At 45.9% G+C, this 20,667-nt stretch overlaps 1 protein-coding gene and 1 non-coding gene across 5 annotated transcripts; both read left to right on the top strand.

The window, feature by feature from the left end:
• The first annotated feature begins 904 nt into the window (after nucleotides 1-904).
• TMEM100 (transmembrane protein 100) lies at nucleotides 905-20,115 on the top strand. Of its 4 annotated transcripts, none has more exons than XM_077328700.1 (3): nucleotides 905-1,342; nucleotides 10,269-10,454; nucleotides 17,852-20,115. In XM_077328700.1, the coding sequence occupies exon 3, from the start codon at nucleotides 17,923-17,925 to the stop codon at nucleotides 18,325-18,327; it is 405 nt and encodes a 134-aa protein (XP_077184815.1). In that variant the 5' UTR covers nucleotides 905-1,342; nucleotides 10,269-10,454; nucleotides 17,852-17,922; the 3' UTR covers nucleotides 18,328-20,115. The 4 variants fall into 4 exon arrangements, with proteins under 4 accessions (XP_077184815.1, XP_077184814.1, XP_077184817.1 ...); XM_077328699.1 differs by having other exon boundaries at nucleotides 905-1,374; XM_077328702.1 differs by lacking the exon at nucleotides 905-1,342 and adding an exon at nucleotides 2,408-3,618.
• On the top strand, nucleotides 8,188-8,376 carry LOC143834574 (U2 spliceosomal RNA). Its single transcript, XR_013229840.1, has one exon. It is a non-coding gene; the product is annotated as a U2 spliceosomal RNA (small nuclear RNA).
• Nucleotides 20,116-20,667: the final 552 nt, after the last annotated feature.

Below are 20,667 nucleotides of genomic sequence, written 5' to 3'. Positions count from 1 at the left end.
CAATTCCCATGAGCCCCTGCCATGAACATCTGGAGGACCACAGGTTGACTACCCCTGCCTTAAAGGATACAGTCACTTCTCCATCAGGATTTTCTTTTAAATGACTACTTTACTGACCTTATTTTTAATTTTTAAACTAACGTTCTTCAGTATAGATCGACAAAGATAACGATATCACAATACAGGATGCTGCAACATAGCAAGTGATGCTGAACTTCCACAAGCCATTACTATTATGGGTGGTGATTATGAGGTACGCATATTTTAAGTTAAGTCCGGATGGAAATTCCAAGGAGCTGCATGGGCTCAAAGACAAATACGAAACCCAGGTCCATGTAATGCCCTTTATGTACACCAACCAAAAATGGCACAACACAGTCTACAGAACTCATGGATGTTAAAAGCGGGCAAAACAGGAAACCTAAAACTATGAAGAATGCTAGCTGGATCCATCCATCCATAGATCATGTGCCGGATCACCCATCTGAGTCAAGACATCCTTTTGATTGAGAGCCTGTTTGGTGCCGTGGTTAGGAGTGCGGACTTCTAATCTGGCATGCCAGGTTCGATTCTGCGCTCCCCCACATGCAGTCAGCTGGGTGACCTTGGGCTCACTACAGCACTGATAAAACTGTTCTGACTGAGAAGTAATATCAGTAATATCTCAGCCTCACCCACCTCACAGGGTCTGTTGTGGGGAGAGGAATGGGAAGGTGACAGTAAGCTGCTTTGAGCGTCCTTCGGGTAGGGAAAAGGGGCATATAAGAACCAACTCTTCTTTTTAAAAGGGGGGGGGGAGAGGAGAAGGCACATGAAGGAGCCTGCATTTTTCTATAAAGTTATTTCTAGCCCGTGAGACCTTCATCTGTGTCCTTACTTTGCCATCTCTCAAGACGTCCCGTCTCAGAGCCTTTCTGGCCGGAGAAAGTTCGCTTTCCCAGGAGGAAGGTCGAGCCACCCTCCGGAGCGGCTCTCCCAGGAGCCAGCCCCTCCCGGAGCTTTCCTTTCATCTTGGGAAATTGTCTCCGGTCCCTTGCCCTTCCGTGTGTGTGAACTCTGGCTCGGCACTTTCCTCCCAGTCCCTTGCCTCCCCCCTCTTCTCGGAGCGCTGCGCCAGCCCCGGCTCAGTCCCGTCCTGGCCGGCCGAAGGGAAGCAGCGGCGCGGACGGCGGCGCGGACCGCCGAGGAGCGCTGGGCTCGAACTTTGCGGGGACGGATCTGGGGAAAGGCGCCCTTTTCGCTCCAGCTGTTGGCCGCTGGCGGAGAGTCGGGGAAGCGCCTTCGGAGGACGGAGCGCCGCGCCGCGCCAGGGAGCCTGTCGAGCGCCATCGGAACTTTCCAAGTGGGTCTTTTCGCCTGTTTCCCCAGAGAATGGTGAGGGATCTGGAATTGTCCCGTTTGCCTCTGCAGGAGAAAAGAACCAGAATGAAACCAGTTTAGGGTATTGCGAGCGGTTCTTTGTAGACGGTGGTTCCAGTCGGCGTTTGCAAAGTGCTGGGTTTTCACGCCTCTCTTGGTGGCATCGGAAGGCTGGGCTCTAGTCTAGCGGCTTCGAGGTGGGAAAGGTTTCCAGGGCTTGATCTGAAGGGCAGCCCTCCGGATGGCGGAACGCCGCTTCCATTTGCAGCCTAATCTTTATTCTTGAAGTTTTGGGAGCCCTCTGCGGCACTGATGTAGGCCAATTTTGCTATTTGGCTAAGCTTCAATTGGGGAAAAAAAATTCTACTAAGTCTCGGTCCTGAGTTTCTTTCTGTGGCTTTTGCAGGTTAAAATACGGATCCCTTTCTTTTTTTTTTTAATTAAGTAAAATTTGGCAAGGGAGCTTAACTTTGGGGTGGCATGTTTTGTTTATATGCTTGAGTTTGGTGTGGGGCCACCTTAGGCCGTGGAATTGTCAATACATACAAGACCCTGTTACTCCTGATTCCAGACATTAATTATTAGAAATGATGACTCCAGAAAAATTGGTAGGTAACCCAATAGAGGACATGATAATTGGGGGAAAGGGGGTGGGTGGGTTTTTAATTTTTGTTTTATTTATTCATATTTATATACCACCCTCCCAGAAGGCTCAGGGGGGTTAAATAGAACTGAAAAAATTATACAGGAAACATTATTATACATCCTTTTATAAAAGAAACAAGCCTCTATTTCACATTTGTCAATATTCGGACAAATGACAGACAAGTTTCCCCTCCCACTATCCATACAGACTCCTGCCCTGTGACAGAAGCTGCAGTCTTTGGCACACTGCATTGAATGCAACCCCTCTGAACATAGTAGGACATACTTCTGAGTAACTTACATAACACCATGTTGTTATAGAAGGAGTTTGTGCCCTGAAAGATTTTTCACATTGGGTTGATCATAATTATTGGTTGCTGGCCATTATAACTATGGATTTTTTTTTTTTAAGGAGCAAGACTCAATCATTTCTGGAAGTGATTGAGTCACTACTTCCTGCCCTACCAAGGTTGCTTGAAATCTTGAACTGCATTGAGATGTGCTGAAATTCTCCTGGAGGGAGTATTTTTCCCCTGTACACCATCAGACTCAACTGCACTTTCTTAGTCCACAGCGGTAGCCCTGTTAGCCAGTTCCCGTCAAAACATCCTTAAAGACTAACCAACTTCTCAAGGCAGAAGCTTTTGTCAGCCAGAGTCCTCTTGATCAGATGCATGAAGTGTTGGATTCAGTTGATGCAGAGATTTGAACCCATAACTATAAAGAACTGTTGCCAAGAGATCTCAGAAGGCTCCTTCTCCCAGGTCAAGGTGTATCGACAAGCACCTGTGCAAATGACATCCAGTCAAAACAGCAAATAACCTACTTTTTTAGACTCCACACCAGGTTCTAGTCCAGAAAGGAGGTTCCAGGTCTGAGAATTATGATGTTACTGCTGTTTTACTAGATGTTGACGTGACTGGAGCTTTTAGTTTTACGCACTTGAGTGAAGTTTGAGGGTACAGTTGGCATTTGAGATTTTCTAGAGAGGAACGGATGGAAGAAAATGAAAAGGCAATGGAGGAATAGGTAGGATGAGCCTAGGAGAAATCTGAAGAGAGGATTGAAGATGGATGAAAGTGGTATTGATGTTTGTACTGGGTGAGAGCCATGGTTGCCAACAATGTGCATGTTCAGGGCCAGTTTATCGATGTAGTATGTGCTGTGGGACCCATATTTCCATGGGCTCCACGCTGTGCCTCCCCCATGGATCAGAGCTGTAGCCTCTCTCCTCCCCCCTTTCCCCTCTTTAAGGACACTTGGCGTGACGCCCTTTTCCACTGTGGGTTACCCCTCAGTCTGGCTCCTCCCGCCGCAATTATACTTTGCTAGGGCCCCAAGAATCCTTAAAGTTTAAACCATGCATGTACATGTAATCTTCTCATGTTCTCTGTAATCTTCTCTGTTCACAGGTCTTGCATATTTTTGTAGTGCTTCAAAAAGTCTTTGAGACTTTCTTGATCAGAGATGCCATGAGGAGGGAAGAAAGAAATGAATATGTATAGCCTAGACAAAATCACTCAATTTTGGGTCAAATATGATGTTGGATCACGTCTGTCTCCAGTCTTGGCTAAAGAACTAGGTCATGAAGAAGACCTTAGAGGAGGAAAATAGGTCAGATGAGTGATGAAAAAGAGGAATGAATGAAGCACTGTTGCTAAAGGAATGGATAAACTGAGCAAAAGGGAAGTGTGTCTTGCAGCCTGATCCTATTCCTATCATCTCAGAGTATAAACCTTTTGACCTCTGTGGGGCTTACATCAAAGTGAATATTAGGATTTATCTTGCACACCTCATGTGACATTAGATACCTTGACAACTAGTGGGTTGCCTCCTGTCTTTCAAAAGAAATATATATATATATTTGTGAACAACAGTTCTGTTCATCCTCATTTGGCAATTTCTTTCTTAGATCAGCAAAGTCAAAAGTGCTGATCCAGATTTATTGATTATGCTTCCTTTAGAAAATTCAGAGTGGCTCCTGTAGGATTCTCAATGATCTTCCAACCAGGAATTGTCAGATAGGAATTGGGTCCATTTTGTCTGGAACATCCTGGACTCTTCTCTGATGGCATGTTAGCTGAGGCTCTCTAGCTATGATTCCCGTAAGGCTATTAGTACTGGCAGATCATACGCTCTGGGAGTTTGACTTCAGATTTGTCTGATAGCCTTTGTCAGTTTTGTCTGATAATCTGTTTTACCATTATATGACTAAATCAGTTTCTGGAGGAGAGAAAGAAGAGGTAACATGGAGCACTCTCTATTGCAATATTCCTTATTTGAGGCTTCACCACCTATTTTGATCTTGATAGTCTACGATCTGTTGTGCAGTACAGGAATTATCAGTCACAGCCCTGATAAGCTCTGCCCATTGCCTCCCTATCTCCCAATAAATATCATTAGAAATGACAAATATTAGGAAATTTACCACTGATTAACATCAAATGAAAATAAGTTTGGGCGTTGGCATTTGCCTAGGAACAAGGTTCTGTTGACACCCATGGGAGATTTTAATGTGTACTTTCCCCCAATGACATTCATGAGAGGAGGGATATTTTCCATGGAATTATTATGTTCTAAATTGCTAAGTACAGAAAAGATGGATGCTCTAATGCAGAATCAAGAAGCAAAAAGCAATGGCTTACTGCCTTTGGACAATGGGAACAATCTGGGAGATGATAGCCTTACAGATCCCCTGACGAAGCTGCATGCAGAATGCATTGTTGTTGTTAGTTGCGAAGTCGTGTCCGACCCATCACGACCCCATGGACAATGATCCTGCAGGCCTTCCTGTCCTCTACCATTCCCCGGAGTCCATTTAAGTTCGCACCGACTGCTTCAGTGACTCCATCCAGCCACCTCATTCTCTGCCGTCCCCTTCTTCTTTTGCCCTCAATTGCTCCCAGCATTAGGCTCTTCTCCAGGGAGTCCTTCCTTCTCATGAGGTGGCCAAAGGATTTGAGTTTCATCTTCAGGATCTGGCCTTCTAAGGAGCATTTAGGGCTGATCTCCTCTATGGACAGTACCAAAAGGCAGAATGCATAAGGGTCTTCAAATGGAATACAATATTTCTTCTCCCACTGGGCCCATAGAGCAACATTTCTTTTCCCACTCTTCCTTCACTTCCTTGGCCCTGAATTGCTAACCACAGATGTGCAGAAGTTGGTTGTGGTTTCTCCTAGCCTTGAGAGGAAACGCACCACACATGCTCAAATGCACTCTTATATATTGTCTGGATTGCTAGTTGGCCAAGGAGCCTGAGCTCGTATGCTCTGGAATCAGAACTATATTCTGACTCAAATTAAGCCCCGGCTTAATGGTGGCTGAATTAAGGGCCACTAAATATTTTGCACTGTTTCTGCTTAGCAAGATAGAACAAACCTGTAATATGTTTGCCAGGTGGAGTATTCTCTGTTTTTTCCAGACAAATGGGAACCTTCAACCCTGGAAATGAATCTTCAGACTCTGCTTGCAGGAGACTTTCTGGCTTGGCCTTGGGAGGCAGAAGGAAGGCTTTGCCCTTGGCGGCCCCTGTTTCATCTCCCATGTGGTTTTCGTTTGAGCAAGCCAATTGCTTTCATTCCCAAGCAAAGGAGTACACATTGGCCAGACTTGAAATAAAAACTCAGAAGAAACAGCAGCTGGGCTGTCTCTGCCCCGTGTCACATCTTGACTGCAGATCATGCTATCAACTTGAGAATGTAGGAGTGATGCTCCATGTCAGCCTTTTTCAACCTTTTGACTGTGCAAGGACCCCAGAAGTGATGTGGACTGGTCATGCCTCCCTGCCATGCCCCCTAGATGTGACATCACCAGTTGCACCCTTTGTCCTCCTTTCTCTCCCTCCCCCCACTTCTGGGTGGAAGCAGCCAGTTCCCTAGCTTGTGGCCAAGTCCATAAAGGTCAGAGGAGAAAGGCTGAGGATTCCCTCTAAAGCTCCCACAGACCCCAAGGAGTCCATGGGCCCCTGGTGAGGAATCCCTGCTCTACGTTATGAAGTCAAGCATGACATTCCTAATCTTGTGTTTGCCTTCCTTTTAATGCCAGGGCTAGACCAGGGTGGAGGGGGCATATGCAGGGGAGGTGGGGAAGAGAGAGCGTCGAACCTTTCCAGCTCCCACCATCTCTGATATTGTACAGCCCACTGGTGAAGGTCAGCTCTGTACCCGCACCTTCAAGTGTGAGGCAGATGCCCACCTCAAGCAGTGCCTTTTCAGGACTGGCACCTGGCCTGCAGACAGCCCTTTCCCTTGAGGATTGCCTGGCATTTTCTCTACTGCCTTTGAAATTAGAGGCCAAAATGTTCCTGGGTTTTAATTAAGGAGATGATATTGTTTTCTAAAACAATTTTTATAGGAACTTCTAGCCTGGAAATTGGGATTTCAGTCCTCAGGTGGGACCTGGGAATCCCCTGGAAGAATAGCTCCTCTCCAGACTAAAGAGATCAGTTCCCCTGGAGAAAACGACTGCTTTGGAGGGTGGAATCTGGGGCATTATATTCCACTGAGGTCCTGCTCTGCCCCAGAGCCTGCCCACTCCCAACTCTACACCCAAAGCCTCCAGGTATTTCCCAACTCAGAGCTGGCCACCCTACTTGGAAACCATTACATTTATTTTAAGTGGTTCAGAATTTTTATGCTCAGACTGGGCTTTTAATGTTAGATATTCATGAATAACTGTTTTCATTATGTTTTTTTTATAAGCCATCTCAGGCAGGTTCCCTGGAGATACATCCTAAAAAATTCTATATAAATGAATCATTCCACCTTACAAATGCTCTGGGTGCCATATAAGAAAAATTGTTTTTTCCACAGCTAGATTGGACTCCAGAGAAAAACAGGGCAGGATTTGGGGTTATTTGCAGGGCAGCGTCAGTGGGTACAGGAAGGTCATAGCATCCTCCTACTGATTCTCCCCTTTAAGCATCTTTCTCTACCTTCATGTTGATCACCAGTTATAAATCGAGGGGAAATATTCCTGAAATGATATGGAGTTGCGTCTTGACTCATAAAGACAATCATTGTTTCTAAGTGTTGGAACTGCACTGGGAAGACCTGGATTCAAATTCTTCCTCAGCAATGAATCTCTCTAGTTGCCCTCGGACAGTTAAACATTTCTCAGTCTAACTTTACTGACTTGGTAGCAATGGGGTTAAGAAACGAAGCTTTTTGGAAGATGGATGAAGGGTAAATGTGCTAAATACATTTTAAGTGATTGTTTGGATCAGTCTTTTGGGTTGTTTCAGATGGAGACAAGGTATGATCACTGTCTGAAACAACACAGAAGTATTTTATTATCCCCGATGGAATCTGAACAGAGAGAGCCAGATAATGTGCATGAATGGGTAATTGTGAACCGTACCTGTTTACAGGGTGTCATCTTTGGGAGGCTTTGCTCAGACTAGGGAGGCTGACACACAGGAACAGAGCAGGACAGGTCCTCCATGTTTGAGGGTCCAGTGCCTTGCAGGCTCTGAGTGATAGCTAGCACCTTGAGTTGAACCTGGTACCCGATCAGTAACCAGTGGAGTGCTTGCAGAAAGGGAATGGTATCCAGATTCTGCTTGGTGTCCGATAATAGACAGGACATGACATTCTGTACCAGCAATCGTTTCCAAGTTGTCTTTAAGGGCAGACCCAAGTAAGTTTATTTGTGTTATGTATGGAGGAAGCGCACTTTCTCATATAGAAGAAGAAGAAGAAGAAGAGTTGGTTCTTATATGCCGCTTTTCCCTACCCAAAGGAGGCTCAAAGTGGCTTACAGTCGCCTTCCCATTCCTCTCCCCACAACAGACACCCTGTGGGGTGGGTGAGGCTGAGAGAGCCCTGATATCACCGCTCGGTCAGAACAGTTTTATCAGTGCCATGGCGAGCCCAAGGTCACCCAGCTGGCTGCATGTGGGGGAGTGCAGAATCGAACCCAGCATGCCAGATTAGAAGTCCGCACTCCTAACCACGACACCAAACTGGCTCTACATATATCTACAGTGGCATCATTATATCCATTGTTCAGGCTCTGGGAATAAACATTTCATAAACATTTACTTAGAAATATTATAAATATATGGTTGGATAGGTCTGGCAACTGGCAGAGACGTGGGGAGGGGACACTGACAGCGCATGCCTCATGCTGTCATTTGATTCTAGGAATAGATGGAAACTCTATAATAAAACTACAGAGTTTATCGCTTCTTGGCCTTTTGGCTAAGATCAAGTGTAGTATTTGTTCTTATCAGTAACTACAGAGTTTGGGTAGATTCAAATGGGTAGCTGTGTTGGTCTGGAGTAGCACAACAAAATCAGAATCCAGTAGCATCTTTAAGACTAACAAAAATTTATTCAAGGCATACACACCTTGAGTAAATCTTTGTTGGTGTTAAAGGTGCTACTGGACTCTGATTTTGTTGTGCTACAGATTTGGGGGTGATTCTGAAAACTTGGAAGTGACATCACACTGCACCAAATGTTGGTAGTTTTGTTTCTTCTTTCTCCCTGGCACTGATGGCAAACCTAGTGAACAAAGACATCCCTGTAACTGGAACAGGTTGTAATGGCCTGAGATAAGGAGGTTCTGTGCTCTCTTTCTGAAGGTCTATGAATTATATGCACATGGTCAGATTACATGGAACTCCTGCCTAAGCAAAGCTTTTGTTCAAGTGGATGGGGAAGCTCAATGTAGGCACTCAAGATTCCACACCTAGAGCAGATCTGTGAGTCAGGAGGACGGAGAGCTCTAATGAGATTCAGCTCTTTGCAATAAAGGAGGGCTGGCCACCTTTCTATTCCTCTGTTATAAATCCTTAATCTGCTGGGGTCAATCCATGTCTGTAGTTTTCTGAAGCACAACGGGCAAAGGAAGAATAAATGAACATTTTCAAGCGCCACTGTGAAACCTGCTGTTTTCAGAGCTATCCTCAGCAATGACGATGATGTTGCATAAATAGCACAGTTCTTTAGTTCCACGTAGGCCATTCGAAATATTTTCTTCCCTCCCTCACTTCCCCAACTTGAGTTTCTTCTCCTCCTTCGCTAAAGCACCCAGTTGCAGTGTTGAAAGGACCCTAACAATCCTTCACAACCACACCGGCATAAGCGAAGGAATGTTGAGTAAGCTTATTAACAAATCTTTTGCTGGTTCAGAAGGTTAACCCAGCTGCCTGGCAGTTTCACAGCTGCTGCTCCTGTTGACAATTGCTTTGGCCGTCCCCTGCTTCAGTGTGTCATGGAAAGTGTCGCTCTGGGTTCAGGCTGCTCTCAGTGCAGGTGTCCAAGAAATCCTGTCTCTCTGAGCACGTCGCATGTAAGCAGAGCCTTCCGCTAAACATGTCGCGCCGCTAAGTGAGCACCGATGAACAGAGGGCTCCAAACATTAGAAGAATGTTCTTAGTGGGAGATGTTACGCTTTCGTTCTCTAGAGCAGGGGTAGTCAACCTGTGGTCCTCCAGATGTCCATGGACTACAATTCCCATGAGCCCCTGCCAGCATTTGCTGGCAGGGGCTCATGGGAATTGTAGTCCATGGACATCTGGAGGACTACAGGTTGACTACCTCTGCTCTAGAGGAAATGTGCAAGAGCCTATAACTGTACTCCACGTGAGGAGGGGAATGCAACATTTCTTTTAGTTGCTAGGGAGATGTGTGGAGAAGTTTGTTTGTTTCCTAGATTTGTATACCGCCACTCCTAGCAAGCTGGCTCACGGCAGTTAACAATAAAACATAATATAACAATGTAAACATATATCAATTTAAACAAATAAAACATAACAATTTAAAACACCCCCCCAAAATACAAATCTACCAATTCAACAATTTAAACACCCCATAAAACAAGTGGGTTGTGTTTCCTGTTTTCTCTCAGGCCTGAACCCCTCCTAACCCGATTAGCAAGGTGGAAAGAATGTCCCCAGAAAAGTTATGGTGAATTAATAAGTATAGGGCTAGCAGGTAAAGTGGTAGGAATAGGAGACACTCTTGACCTGTGAAGTTCTGTTGGCCTGTAATAAGTGTTCCACGGACCATCTGGGATGTATTGGAAAAAGGAAAGGTCTGTCTCTCTTCAGTTCCTGGCTATTTACTTTTCAGCAGAAGAGTGTTTTGGTTTGTATAGGAAAATCCCCAAGCCTGAGAATTGTGGAGATCCTTAAAGCTAGGAAGTGTTTGTGTGTCCCACCAGCATCGACTTGCAATGTGGAACACCCATCCTTTCCTTGTTGTATGCTCTCATAGCTGGTAAAGCGTTACTGTGATACAATTTTCTCTCTCTAGGTCACCTCGGAGTTCACTGTCTGGCTTTTAAAGGAAAAGGAACAACACAGAGAAATTCTGATGGTGTTGTTTTTGAAGTCAGCTGACTAGGCTGGGGGGAAGAATTGTGGCGGAGATTTTGGAACAGACCCTCAGCATACTTCTTTGCCCTGCAAACCAAGCCAGGATGGATTTCCTGCAGACATGGTAGGTGGATATACAGGTGGAGGGTGAGCTATTGTATGAGGCTGAACTATTTAATGGGCAGTGCAGCCCTAAGCCATTTTATGTCCTTCTGATTCCTTTATAGGCCATTGTGAATCAGCACTCATTTCAATAGGACTAAAGCAATGTTTCTGAAGCAGGTAAACACTGCAGATTAAGCATGCATCTTAGAGGTATTCCCTTGTGTGCACAAAAATGAGAATACCTCTTATATGATGGTGCTTGACTTCTGTGGATTTTGTAGCTATATTTAAAAAATTTAAATTGCTGCTTCTCATTGATTGATTTAACTAGTTAACTGACCAAAAGTGACTGCAGTTTTCTCACTTTGCAAGCAGAGTATCCCAGAAGAGGGAGCTGGTATGGATACAGTCTCTGTTGTTTTAAATGTTTTGTTGTTGTTGTTGCTTGGGGGGGGGCTCTTAAGAGGAAGAGGAAGAGTCTCTAGGTTGGAAAGTGGGAACCCTAGCTAATTCTGAGATTGACTGAGCTGAAACTACTATGAATAATATGCAAAACTAAATGTGCGGCATGCGTGGGCGGGCAGTTGCCCTGCCGGTCCCCAGCCTCAAAAAGGTTGGGGACCACTGCCCTACAGCAGCCTTTCTCAACTTTTTTACCATTGGGAAATCCCCGAAACATTCTTCAGGCTTTGGGGAACCCCAGAAGTGGCCTTATCGTGCAGACTATAGTGGGAAGCATAGCTGTGTACATGCCTACCCAGGGCCTCTCCCCTTCCCACCCTCTGGGGGGGTCTACATGACCATATATGATCATATCACATGATAAATGTTTTAACAAATAAAATAAAATTAACTCTCACCCATTCATGTAATCCTTCGAGGGCCATCAAGAAACCCCAGTGTTTCATGAAACCCTGGTTGAGAAAGCCTGCCCTACAGGGTCATCATAAACACCACCAATGTGGTGGAGGGATAATAAAATATTGTTTTCTGAGAAAAGTTGGATACCCATCACCCAACACCTACACAATGATGTTTAAATATAATTGGCCATTGTACTAGGTGGCAGGGGGCAAGACATTATCTCTTGGCATTGAAGATAACAGCTTCCTACCCAACAAGATTTTCATAAGGAGTACTGAAACAACTCATGTTTTGAACACATGACTGTGCTGCTGTCCAAATATCTGTTCTTCTGTATCCTCTGTTGAGGATGAAGATCTTGTAAATCCAGCTTCTTTCCCTTTCTTCGGTGGTCCTTCCTTGCGATGGTGCTCTTGCTAAGGATGCACGAAACAAACACCTCAATGGCCTATTATGCACGGCTGCCGAAGTTAAACTGAAACTGACCAATGGCGTGAAGATTCATTGTTCATAAATGTATATAAATAGTTTTTTTTTTTCTGGGGGTGCTGCTGGAGCGGTTGGCAGCCGAGCACAGGGGCCTGCAGGAGTTGCAGCAACAGTACGCCCCCCCCCCCCCGTGCCAAACTGCTCACCCTGCCGTGACCCCTGTGAAAGGGTCGTTCAACCCCCAAAGGAGTCCCAACCCCCAGGTTGAGACCCACTGCACTAGCACAAGAGAGGAAAGTAGAAGCCTGTAGGATATCACAGACATTTAGTAACGGACCTTCCCAAGGCCTATCATTAGCCTGAATATTGCAACCATTTGCATGTTATCTCTCAGGTCGAATGCTTGATCCGTACAGTCCGAGGGCTGTCGCAAGCTGCAGTTCTGCCGTGCCTTGCGAAATCATAAATGAATACTTGGTCTTGCTTACTTGGCACATATCCTCTCCTGGCTGGTGACATCTGTTGATTTAGACAGGGAAGAGCTGTTTATTATGCATGGGGCCAGAACAAAGGCCCAGGGGAGAGGCGAGTGTGCAGAAAGGATGTGGAGTCTCGTGGATGCTTTGTAGAGTGAAAAACTTCCTGGATTTCATATCTACTCTTGTTGTGCATATAAATGCAATCCGGTTTTCCTTTCATTCGCTTCAATAATAAAATAAATGGCATTTTAAAATAGAAAGAATATGGAATGCTTGATTGCTGGGAGATTTTATATATATTTTCTCATAAGCCAAGCAGTGGGGTACTTTAGACCAGTGGTCCCCAACCTTTTTATCCCCGGGGACCAGTCAACGCTTGAGAATTTTCTGAGGCCCGGGGGGGGGGGGGATACTCTTTTGCCAAGGGACATCGCCACCACCGCCTGAGCCCCTGCTCCACTTTCTTTCCCACTGGCACCCCTGACTTCCCGCCACCCGCTGGGGGGTGATGCCAGCAGCAGCTGCGCACTGCCACTCCAAAGGGGAGCCCCTGCCATGACGGCCGCTAAAGAGTACCAAAAGTGAGCCGGCAGCAGAGCGGCAGGGCACCCCCAAGGCAGAAGCTGGGGAGGAGGATGAGGAGGAGCTGCAACTCGGTACCAACTGGTCTGTGGCCCGGTACCGGTCCCCAGACTGGGGGTTGGGGACCACTGCTTTAGACAGAAGGGGGAAATGATGTCACCCCAGCTTCAGTCCACATTTTTGCATGGGCATGAATAGTTCATACCCTGGTCCCAAACACATTTTGTTTGTCCCACTGAATTCACTGGGATTTCCATAAAAGCCTGTTTATAATATGAAACATGCACAGAACACAGCTTCAGTTGCTGTATCCAAGTGATCTTATGATGATGTTGGGAATATATATATTACAATACTATTTTTGCGTTCTATGAAAAATTTTGTTGCTCCCTATAGACCAAATTTTAATCAAGAACCCCCCCCCCCCCCCCCGGTCAATGGTGTCCCGCTTTATCAATGTTAAAATTTGGTCACCTTATTCTAATTCCTTTTGGGTGTAGTGGTTAGGAACGTGGACTTCTAATCTGGTGAGCTGGGTTTGATTCCCCGCTCCTCCCCATGCAGCCACCTGAGTGACCTTGGGCCCAAGTAGGGGCCCAGGCTATGGATAAAGCTGTTCTGACAGTAATATCAGGGCTCTCTCAGCCTCACCCACCTCACAGGGTGTCTGTTGTGGGGAGAGGAAAGGGAAGGCAATTATAAGCCATTTTGAGACTCCTTCTGGTAAAGAAAAGAGTCATATAAGAATCAACTCCTCTTCTTTGTATTTACTTTGTCTTTTTATGCTTACTTATTCTAATTTTAACTGTGATATAGTTTTATATGCCAATAAAGGATTTGGATTCAGAACCAAGTTTTTCTTCCTCTTCAAACATGCCTTCTGCGGCCAGCCTCCAGGTGGGATCAGGGGATCAATTCCCCTGGAGAAATGGAGACTGAGGTGGCTGTCCTCTGCATGCTCCACCCCCAAATCTCCAGGACTCCCGCAACCCACATCTGGCAACCTACACCTCCCATCACCCACCAGTATACGAGGGCGATCTGGCGGCCTTATTTTGTTTTATTTCCTTCTCTTTACTTCCCCCCACAAAGTTTTTACTCCAGTCATACCTCAGCACTGATCACAGAGTCACAACATTATCATGTTTTAACTTTTAAAAAGCCAGCAACCTAAAAACTCTTTCAACAGACTGTGACTGTAGAGTTCAATATCAAACACAAGAGCTGCCTCATTTCAGTGAATTTGAATCTTCCACCCTTGGTGCAACCAGTTTCTAATTCCCACGTATGTTTACAGGTTTGTGGGTTCTGCTTGGACAGTCTGTTAGGCACCATATTTCCCTTGTGCCTTGTCTTGGGTAGGATGTCCTCATAATGCAAGTGAAATTGCATTGTGTTTCACTGTTTTAATTCTGCTGGCATGGAAAAGATTCCTCTCTTCTCCCCCTACCCAGCTCTCAAAATAGGTGTGCTAGGCCGCAGCCCAGGGAAACATCCTGTGCTTTTAAAAGCCTGACGTCCGTGTGTGCCTACAAGTGTGTCCTCCCCCGCCGAGTTATCAGAGAGCTTTGTTTGAGAAAGATTTTTTATTTATTTCCGTGTGTGTGTGTGTGTGTGTGTGTGTGTATACTGGCTCGTGGTGGTTTACAGTAAAAGAATAAAAGGGTACAGTACAATATGATAAAAATAAAATATAACCCCCTAAATGAAAATAACAACCAACAACAATCAACAACCTCGATGACGGGAAAAACTTTCCACCTTCCCTTAGGATTGGGCGCTTCAGTGCCCGAAGCGGCTGGTTGGTCCCAATGCAGCCAACACCACACTGCGGGGAGGGGGGGAAGCGTGGGCATCGGCTGATGCCCGTGCCTCCTTCCCCCCCCCCCAGCAGCTTGGCGCTGGCTGCGTCAGGAGCGACCAGCCACTTCGGGTGCTGAAGCGCCCAACCCTACTCCCGATCAAGCCTCAATAGCCATCATCATCCTCAAGAGACAAGCGATGCCCATTGGTCAAAGGCAGTGCCTCTGCAACCCTCCACAGGAGCCGATATAGGGAGGGACCCAGTCTTCTTGGCCTTTCCGCAATCAAATTCCTGGTGGAAGAGCTCTGTCTTGCAGGCCCTGCAGAACATTGACAGCTCCATCAGGGCCCTCAGCTCTTTCAGGAGCTCATTCCACCAGGTCGGGGCCAGGACCAAAGAGGCCCTGGCCCTGGTAGAGGCCAGTCGAGTCTCCTGGGGACCAGGGACTACCAGCAAATTCATACCCACAGAGCCAAGTGCCCTACGGGGTTCATAAGGAGACAAGCGGTCCCTCAAATAAGCAGGGCCCAGGCTACGGATAACCTTAAATGTAAGAACCAAAACCTTAAACCTGATCTGGAAGCCGATTTGCAACCAATGTAGTGCCTCAGCATAGGCTGGACATACGCCCACCAAGATGATCTTGTGAGGACCGTAGCAGCCGCATTTTGTACCAACTGCAATTTCCAGGTCAGAGATAGGGGGAGCCCCATGTCGAGCGAGTTACAGAAGTCGAATCTGGAAGTGACTATTGCATGGATCACTGCAGCCAAAAGTTCAGGGAATAGGTAGGGCATTAGTAGCCTAGCTTGGCAAAAATGGTAAAATACTGTTTGGGTTCCTTCATGATCTGAGCCTCCATAGATAAGAAGGCTTCAAAGATTACCTGCAAATTCCTAGCCAAAGACACAGCTGTAAGCTGCACCCCATCCAGGCAGGGGAAGCACGCTTCCTGATCCTGCCCCCTCGTACCCAACCATACGACCTCCGTCTTGGAGGAGTTGAGTTTCAGGCAACTCTGCCTGAGCCATCCTGACTCTCCTTACAAGCAACTGGCAAATATTTCCAGGGGGGGGGGGGGAGTCTGGCTGGCCATCCATCAGGAGATAGAGCTGGGTATCATCAGTGTACTGATGACAGCCCAGCCCAAAGCCCCGAACCAGCTGTGCCAGAGGGTGCATATAGATGTTGAAAAGCATGGGGGAGAGAATTGCCCCCTGAGGCACACCACAGGGGAGCGCAAAGGAGCCGGGCAGCTCTTCCCCCACTGCCACCCTTTGTAAAGCTATCCCTCTAATCCCCACCAGGTGAGGTGCTAACAACTCATGGTCGACCACATCGAATGTGGCCGACAGATAGAGAAGTATGAGGATAGCCGAACCGCCTTGATCCAGCTGGCACCAGAGGTCATCCGTCAAGGTGATCCGTGCAGTCTCCAACCCATGGCCAGGACAGAAGCCTGACTGCTATGGGTCAAGGGCCGAAGTTTCCTCCAAGAAAGCCAGCTGCAATTAAAAGTGGTGGAATCCTCCTTGAGGAAGACTCGGGTTGTATGCAGATGGCTTCATTCCTGTGGAAAATGTTGCTTAGAACAGAGGTAGTCAACCTGTGGTCCTCCAGATGTCCATGGACTACAATTCCCATGAGCCCCTGGCAGCAAACACTGGCAGGGGCTCATGGGAATTGTAGTCCATGAACATCTGGAGGACCACAGGTTGACTACCCCTGGCTTAGAAGACAAAATGGGATTGCATCCTTTGGCATACTATCAACAAGGAGCATGCATATTTTTTTAAAAATAGATTAATTCTGCATCTGGATTTAGGGCAGGAATGCCTTTTGTTGTTCTGATTTTGGGGGAATCTCCTTACCATTTTGGGATTTCTTTCAACAAATCCCTTCCGCATTACACTGGTCCCTGGAGGCAGCAAGAACAGAAAGGGAGGAAGAGAGAGTGAGAGAGGAAGTAGGTCTCATCAAACAGCTGCTTGGTAGTGTCTACCTCCCTCTATATTTTAAAAGCTTTTTTTTTTGTTTCAGAAACCCTGGCCTCCCAAATATGATGCCAAGTCTACCTCCATATAAAATAAAGGCCCGTTAAAATGGAAAGGGACTGCGTATACTAAGAACTGATATGGTAGACCTGGCCTACAAAGCTAGTCTGCTACCCTTGGAAACTAATGGGGTTATCCTAGGGCTGATACAGAAGTTTCATCTATTTTCCATAGAAAGTGATGGCCCTTTAAAACTTAAAGTTAGGGAGATGCCACCATACAGCTGTTTGAAGAAAAAGAGCTGGGTTTTTTTTTTGTGTGCCCCACTTTTTACTAACTGAAGGAGTCTCAAAGCAGCTTACAATCATCTATCCTTCCTCCCCCCACAACAGATACCCTGTGAGGTAAGTGAGGCTGAGAGAACTGTGAGTAGCACAGGTCACCCAGTTGGCTGCATCTGGAGGAGTGAGGAATCAATCCTGATACTCCAAATTAGAGTCCACCATTCTTAACCATGAAACCAGGCTGTTTGGTGGACTATCGTCTTCTGCTTTCCTCTGGGCCCCTGGTGCTTGAAGCCCAAAACACTTCTGACATTTCAGGGGATAAATTCTTTACTTCTGGAAGTTGAGAGCATGGATATTCCCAAGACAACACCAAACATCTAATTTTCAGTTTATTTTTGGCAAGGGCATCCACAAGCACACACCCCTACTGTCAGATTCTATGCATTCACTGGGTCTTCTGTACAAGCCTTCATATGTACAAGCTGCATATGTATAGTAGTTATATGGAAAAAACCTGCTCAGTGTATGGGGGACAGAAGCAGGGCAAAAGGGCTGATTTCACTCCCCTTATCCTCAGAATTTGTGTGAGCCTGGGAAGGAAATTGGCAGTGACCTTTGAGAATGTTTATTTTTTCCCATGTAGTTGAGTCCACAATAAAGTTTTTGCTTAGTAGGTATCTTCTCATAGCTCTAATAAGACTGCCAACTCTAATAAGACTGGATCAATGAGATTTACTGAAGGAATGTTGCATTCTCATGCACCAGCTCTGCGGTTTACAAGGGAAACTGGTGGAAATATCAAGCAGTGGACCTCTTTTCTGCTGGTGGACATGTGTGTGTGGGGGGGGGGGACTTGACAAAAAAGGCCCTGTTATACCATGCTGCCAGTTTTGTTATTTTCAATAATGCTTTTTAACTGGAATCTTGAGATTATCTGTTGATTTCCATTCCCTGTTAAATGCATTTTCTTTCCACAGTTGAGGCATTTTCAGCAAAACCTGGTTTAGTCGAAGCACTGACCTTGCAGAAGCAGACCGAGAGTTGCAAGATGACCGACGAGCCAATCAAGGAGATCTCGGGAGGTTCCAAATGTCCCCAATGTGCTATATTAGAGAAGAGCAACAACAACGACCGTAGGGTGACACCTGTCCCTCTAGTGAGTGAATGCCAGCTCACAGCCGCCACAGGGGGAAACGAACTCTCCTGTTACCGCTGCACAGTCCCTTTTGGCGTGGTGATCCTCATTGCGGGAGTGGTGGTCACTGCCGTGGCATACAGCTTCAACTCTCATGGCTCCATCATCTCTGTCCTTGGATTGGTTGTCTTGTCGTTTGGACTCCTTTTGCTGGCTTCAAGCGTGCTGTGTTGGAAAATCAGGCAGAGGAGCAAGAAGGCAAAGAGGCGAGAAAGCCAGACCGTGCTTGTTGCAAATCAGAGAAGCCTATTTGCTTAAAAAAATTAAAATTCCAAATGCAAAGGATGCCAGAGAGGATGGATTATTAAACGAATATGCCTATTTATTTGCAGTTGGCTTGCAGGATATTTTTATTTGCAGCTCAGTTGGAATCTATAACAATACGAGCTAAAAGACCCTCTTAGAAGTTGGGATCGATATCAGTATTTTTTTAACAACGTAATTTCAAAGTACTCCAGAATTGGTTGTCGTTGTAGGTGGATCCCTTTGTTGATCTTTTCGACAAATTATGATGATCAAATGTTAATGTTGTCATGTGCCTGAGGTGGGAGGGGGGAGATACCTGCTGCACTGCAGCATGGGAGAGGCCTAGTTTCCTAGTAATGGAGAGACCTAGGAGAGCCAATACTGAGAAACATCCTGTAGTAAAGGATCATGACAGGCAATGTATAAAAGTATGTCAGCCCACAGGAACAAAGGAATGGGATTTTAGCAGGCAATCTGAACCACCAAAAACGTAACTATCTGCAGGTGTACACATATAACAAAATCCAGATGGTGGTAGTTCCTAAGACAAGCTGTTTGAGGGAGGGGATTTGGAGCAGAGCAAGGGCAGATAAACAAAAGCTAGAGCCCCTTCTCGAGTCCCCTTAAATTCCCTTCCTGAAGCTCCTTTTCCTGAGGAGAAATAACTGAAAGGGTTTTGTTGCTGTTATGCACAAATGTGATAGTTCCTGATGAGGGTTTGTCTTTTGAAATAAAAAAATAGCTGTTTCCCACACTGCATGTACATTTCACAGATCAAAACCCAGATTCCCTTGCAATATCCCAGTTCTCGGATCAAGGAGCCTGGTGTGGTCACTGCCTCTACCACCCATCCTTGGTTACGCTCTTCTCAGCTGATGCTAATGTATATTGCAGTGGATTGTCCTGCAATGGTGAATAAGACTGGGGAAAAAACCAGTGGTTGTCTTGACAACAGGGAAAACATCATTGCGCTGTATTGTATTTTTGTTTTGTTTTTTAATACTGCTGCAGGGTGCGAAAAGGCAGGCTCTTCAGTGCTTGGTGTTCAGACACAGGAAACAGACAACATGGACTGGCTTATAAATGGGGACATTGAGAACATATGTATTAACTCTCTCAATGGCTTCCTTACCATGGCCTGGAAAAGCACCCCCAGAATTATACTAGGCCCAACCCACCTTCTCTCCCCCCCCCCCCCCGTTGTGTGCCTTCCAAAGTATTTTTTTTAATGTGGGCAACTCTGAAATATAATGCCAATTCTATCTCAAATGAGATTAATATCTAGAGAGAGATTACCCCCATGGGTGCTGGAGACTAGCTCCAGAGTAATGTGTAGCAACCCAGTGGGGTGGTCACATAACTTTTGAACGGACAATGGGCTTGCACGTACATCATGTGCACATAGCTCTGATTGATGTAGATTCTTGGGAGAGGAATAGCTGTGCCACCCACTTCTTAAAAATCCATTCAGCTCTCCCTTATGTTCCTGTGACGGTTTTCAGCGGTACTTTGAAAAGAGCAATAATCAGCTTTTAAAAAAAAACAAAAAAACTGGTTTTGGCGATGGGAAGATTGGCTATTGTCTAGGCGGGCTTCTCTCTAATTTTTTATTTTTATTTTTTTGTACAAAGTAAACTGCAAGGTCTGTGCAAAGCTGAAAAAGCGAGGTTTGGGGGGTTTTTTGTAAACCAAATACTGTAACATAGCCTGACGTAGCACTTTGGGGTGGGTTTGATATTTAAAAGAAGCAGTTAAAATGTACATATCCTTTAAAAAATAATAAACACATCTGTGCTGCTAGAGCTTCATAAAATCTAGTGTTTCCCCACCCGCTGATCCAGAGCTAAAGCAGCCTAGGCAGAACTGAGCAGAGTTGTTATGAATGTGCAGCAGGAGGCTGATGTTGATCATAAGGCTCCATCTTGATCCCCACAGAATTTCTTGAGTGTATCTTCTCTAGATGGGGCAGCACCTGGCCATCCGGGCCCAGGAAGAGCAGAGGAGGATGGAGGTCTTTTATATCTTCTGCTTGAAATGCTTCTTGGAGCCGTCACTCCCATTTTCCAACAGGATTCTTCTTGAACAGGGCAGGCTGCACCTTGAGGCTCGTGCAAACCTCCTTGTTTATAGTTAAAGTTTATATTTTTATTGTACACTTATGGGATAAAGCACCTCATTCAGACTGGGATTGGGGGGGGGGGCAGGGAAGAGATTTCATCGGTAGTCATACTTTTACAAGCCCACCCGAGAGGCCTGATCCACGCAGCTGTAAAAAGGCAAAATGTGCTGTCAAATTGCAACTGATTCATGGAGACTCTGTGAGGTCCTGCCCCTTGGAGGCTTCAAGGCAAC

The sequence above is a fragment of the Paroedura picta genome, chromosome 3 (assembly GCF_049243985.1).
Source record: "Paroedura picta isolate Pp20150507F chromosome 3, Ppicta_v3.0, whole genome shotgun sequence".
NCBI lineage: Eukaryota > Metazoa > Chordata > Lepidosauria > Squamata > Gekkonidae > Paroedura > Paroedura picta.
Note: the sequence above shows the minus strand (reverse complement) of the source record. Positions and strands in the feature narration are given on the sequence as shown.

Coding starts and splice junctions, on each gene's coding strand:
- TMEM100 (XM_077328700.1), top strand. CDS start 17,923: ATGACCGACGAGCCAATCAAGGAGATCTCGGGAGGTTCCAAATGTCCC.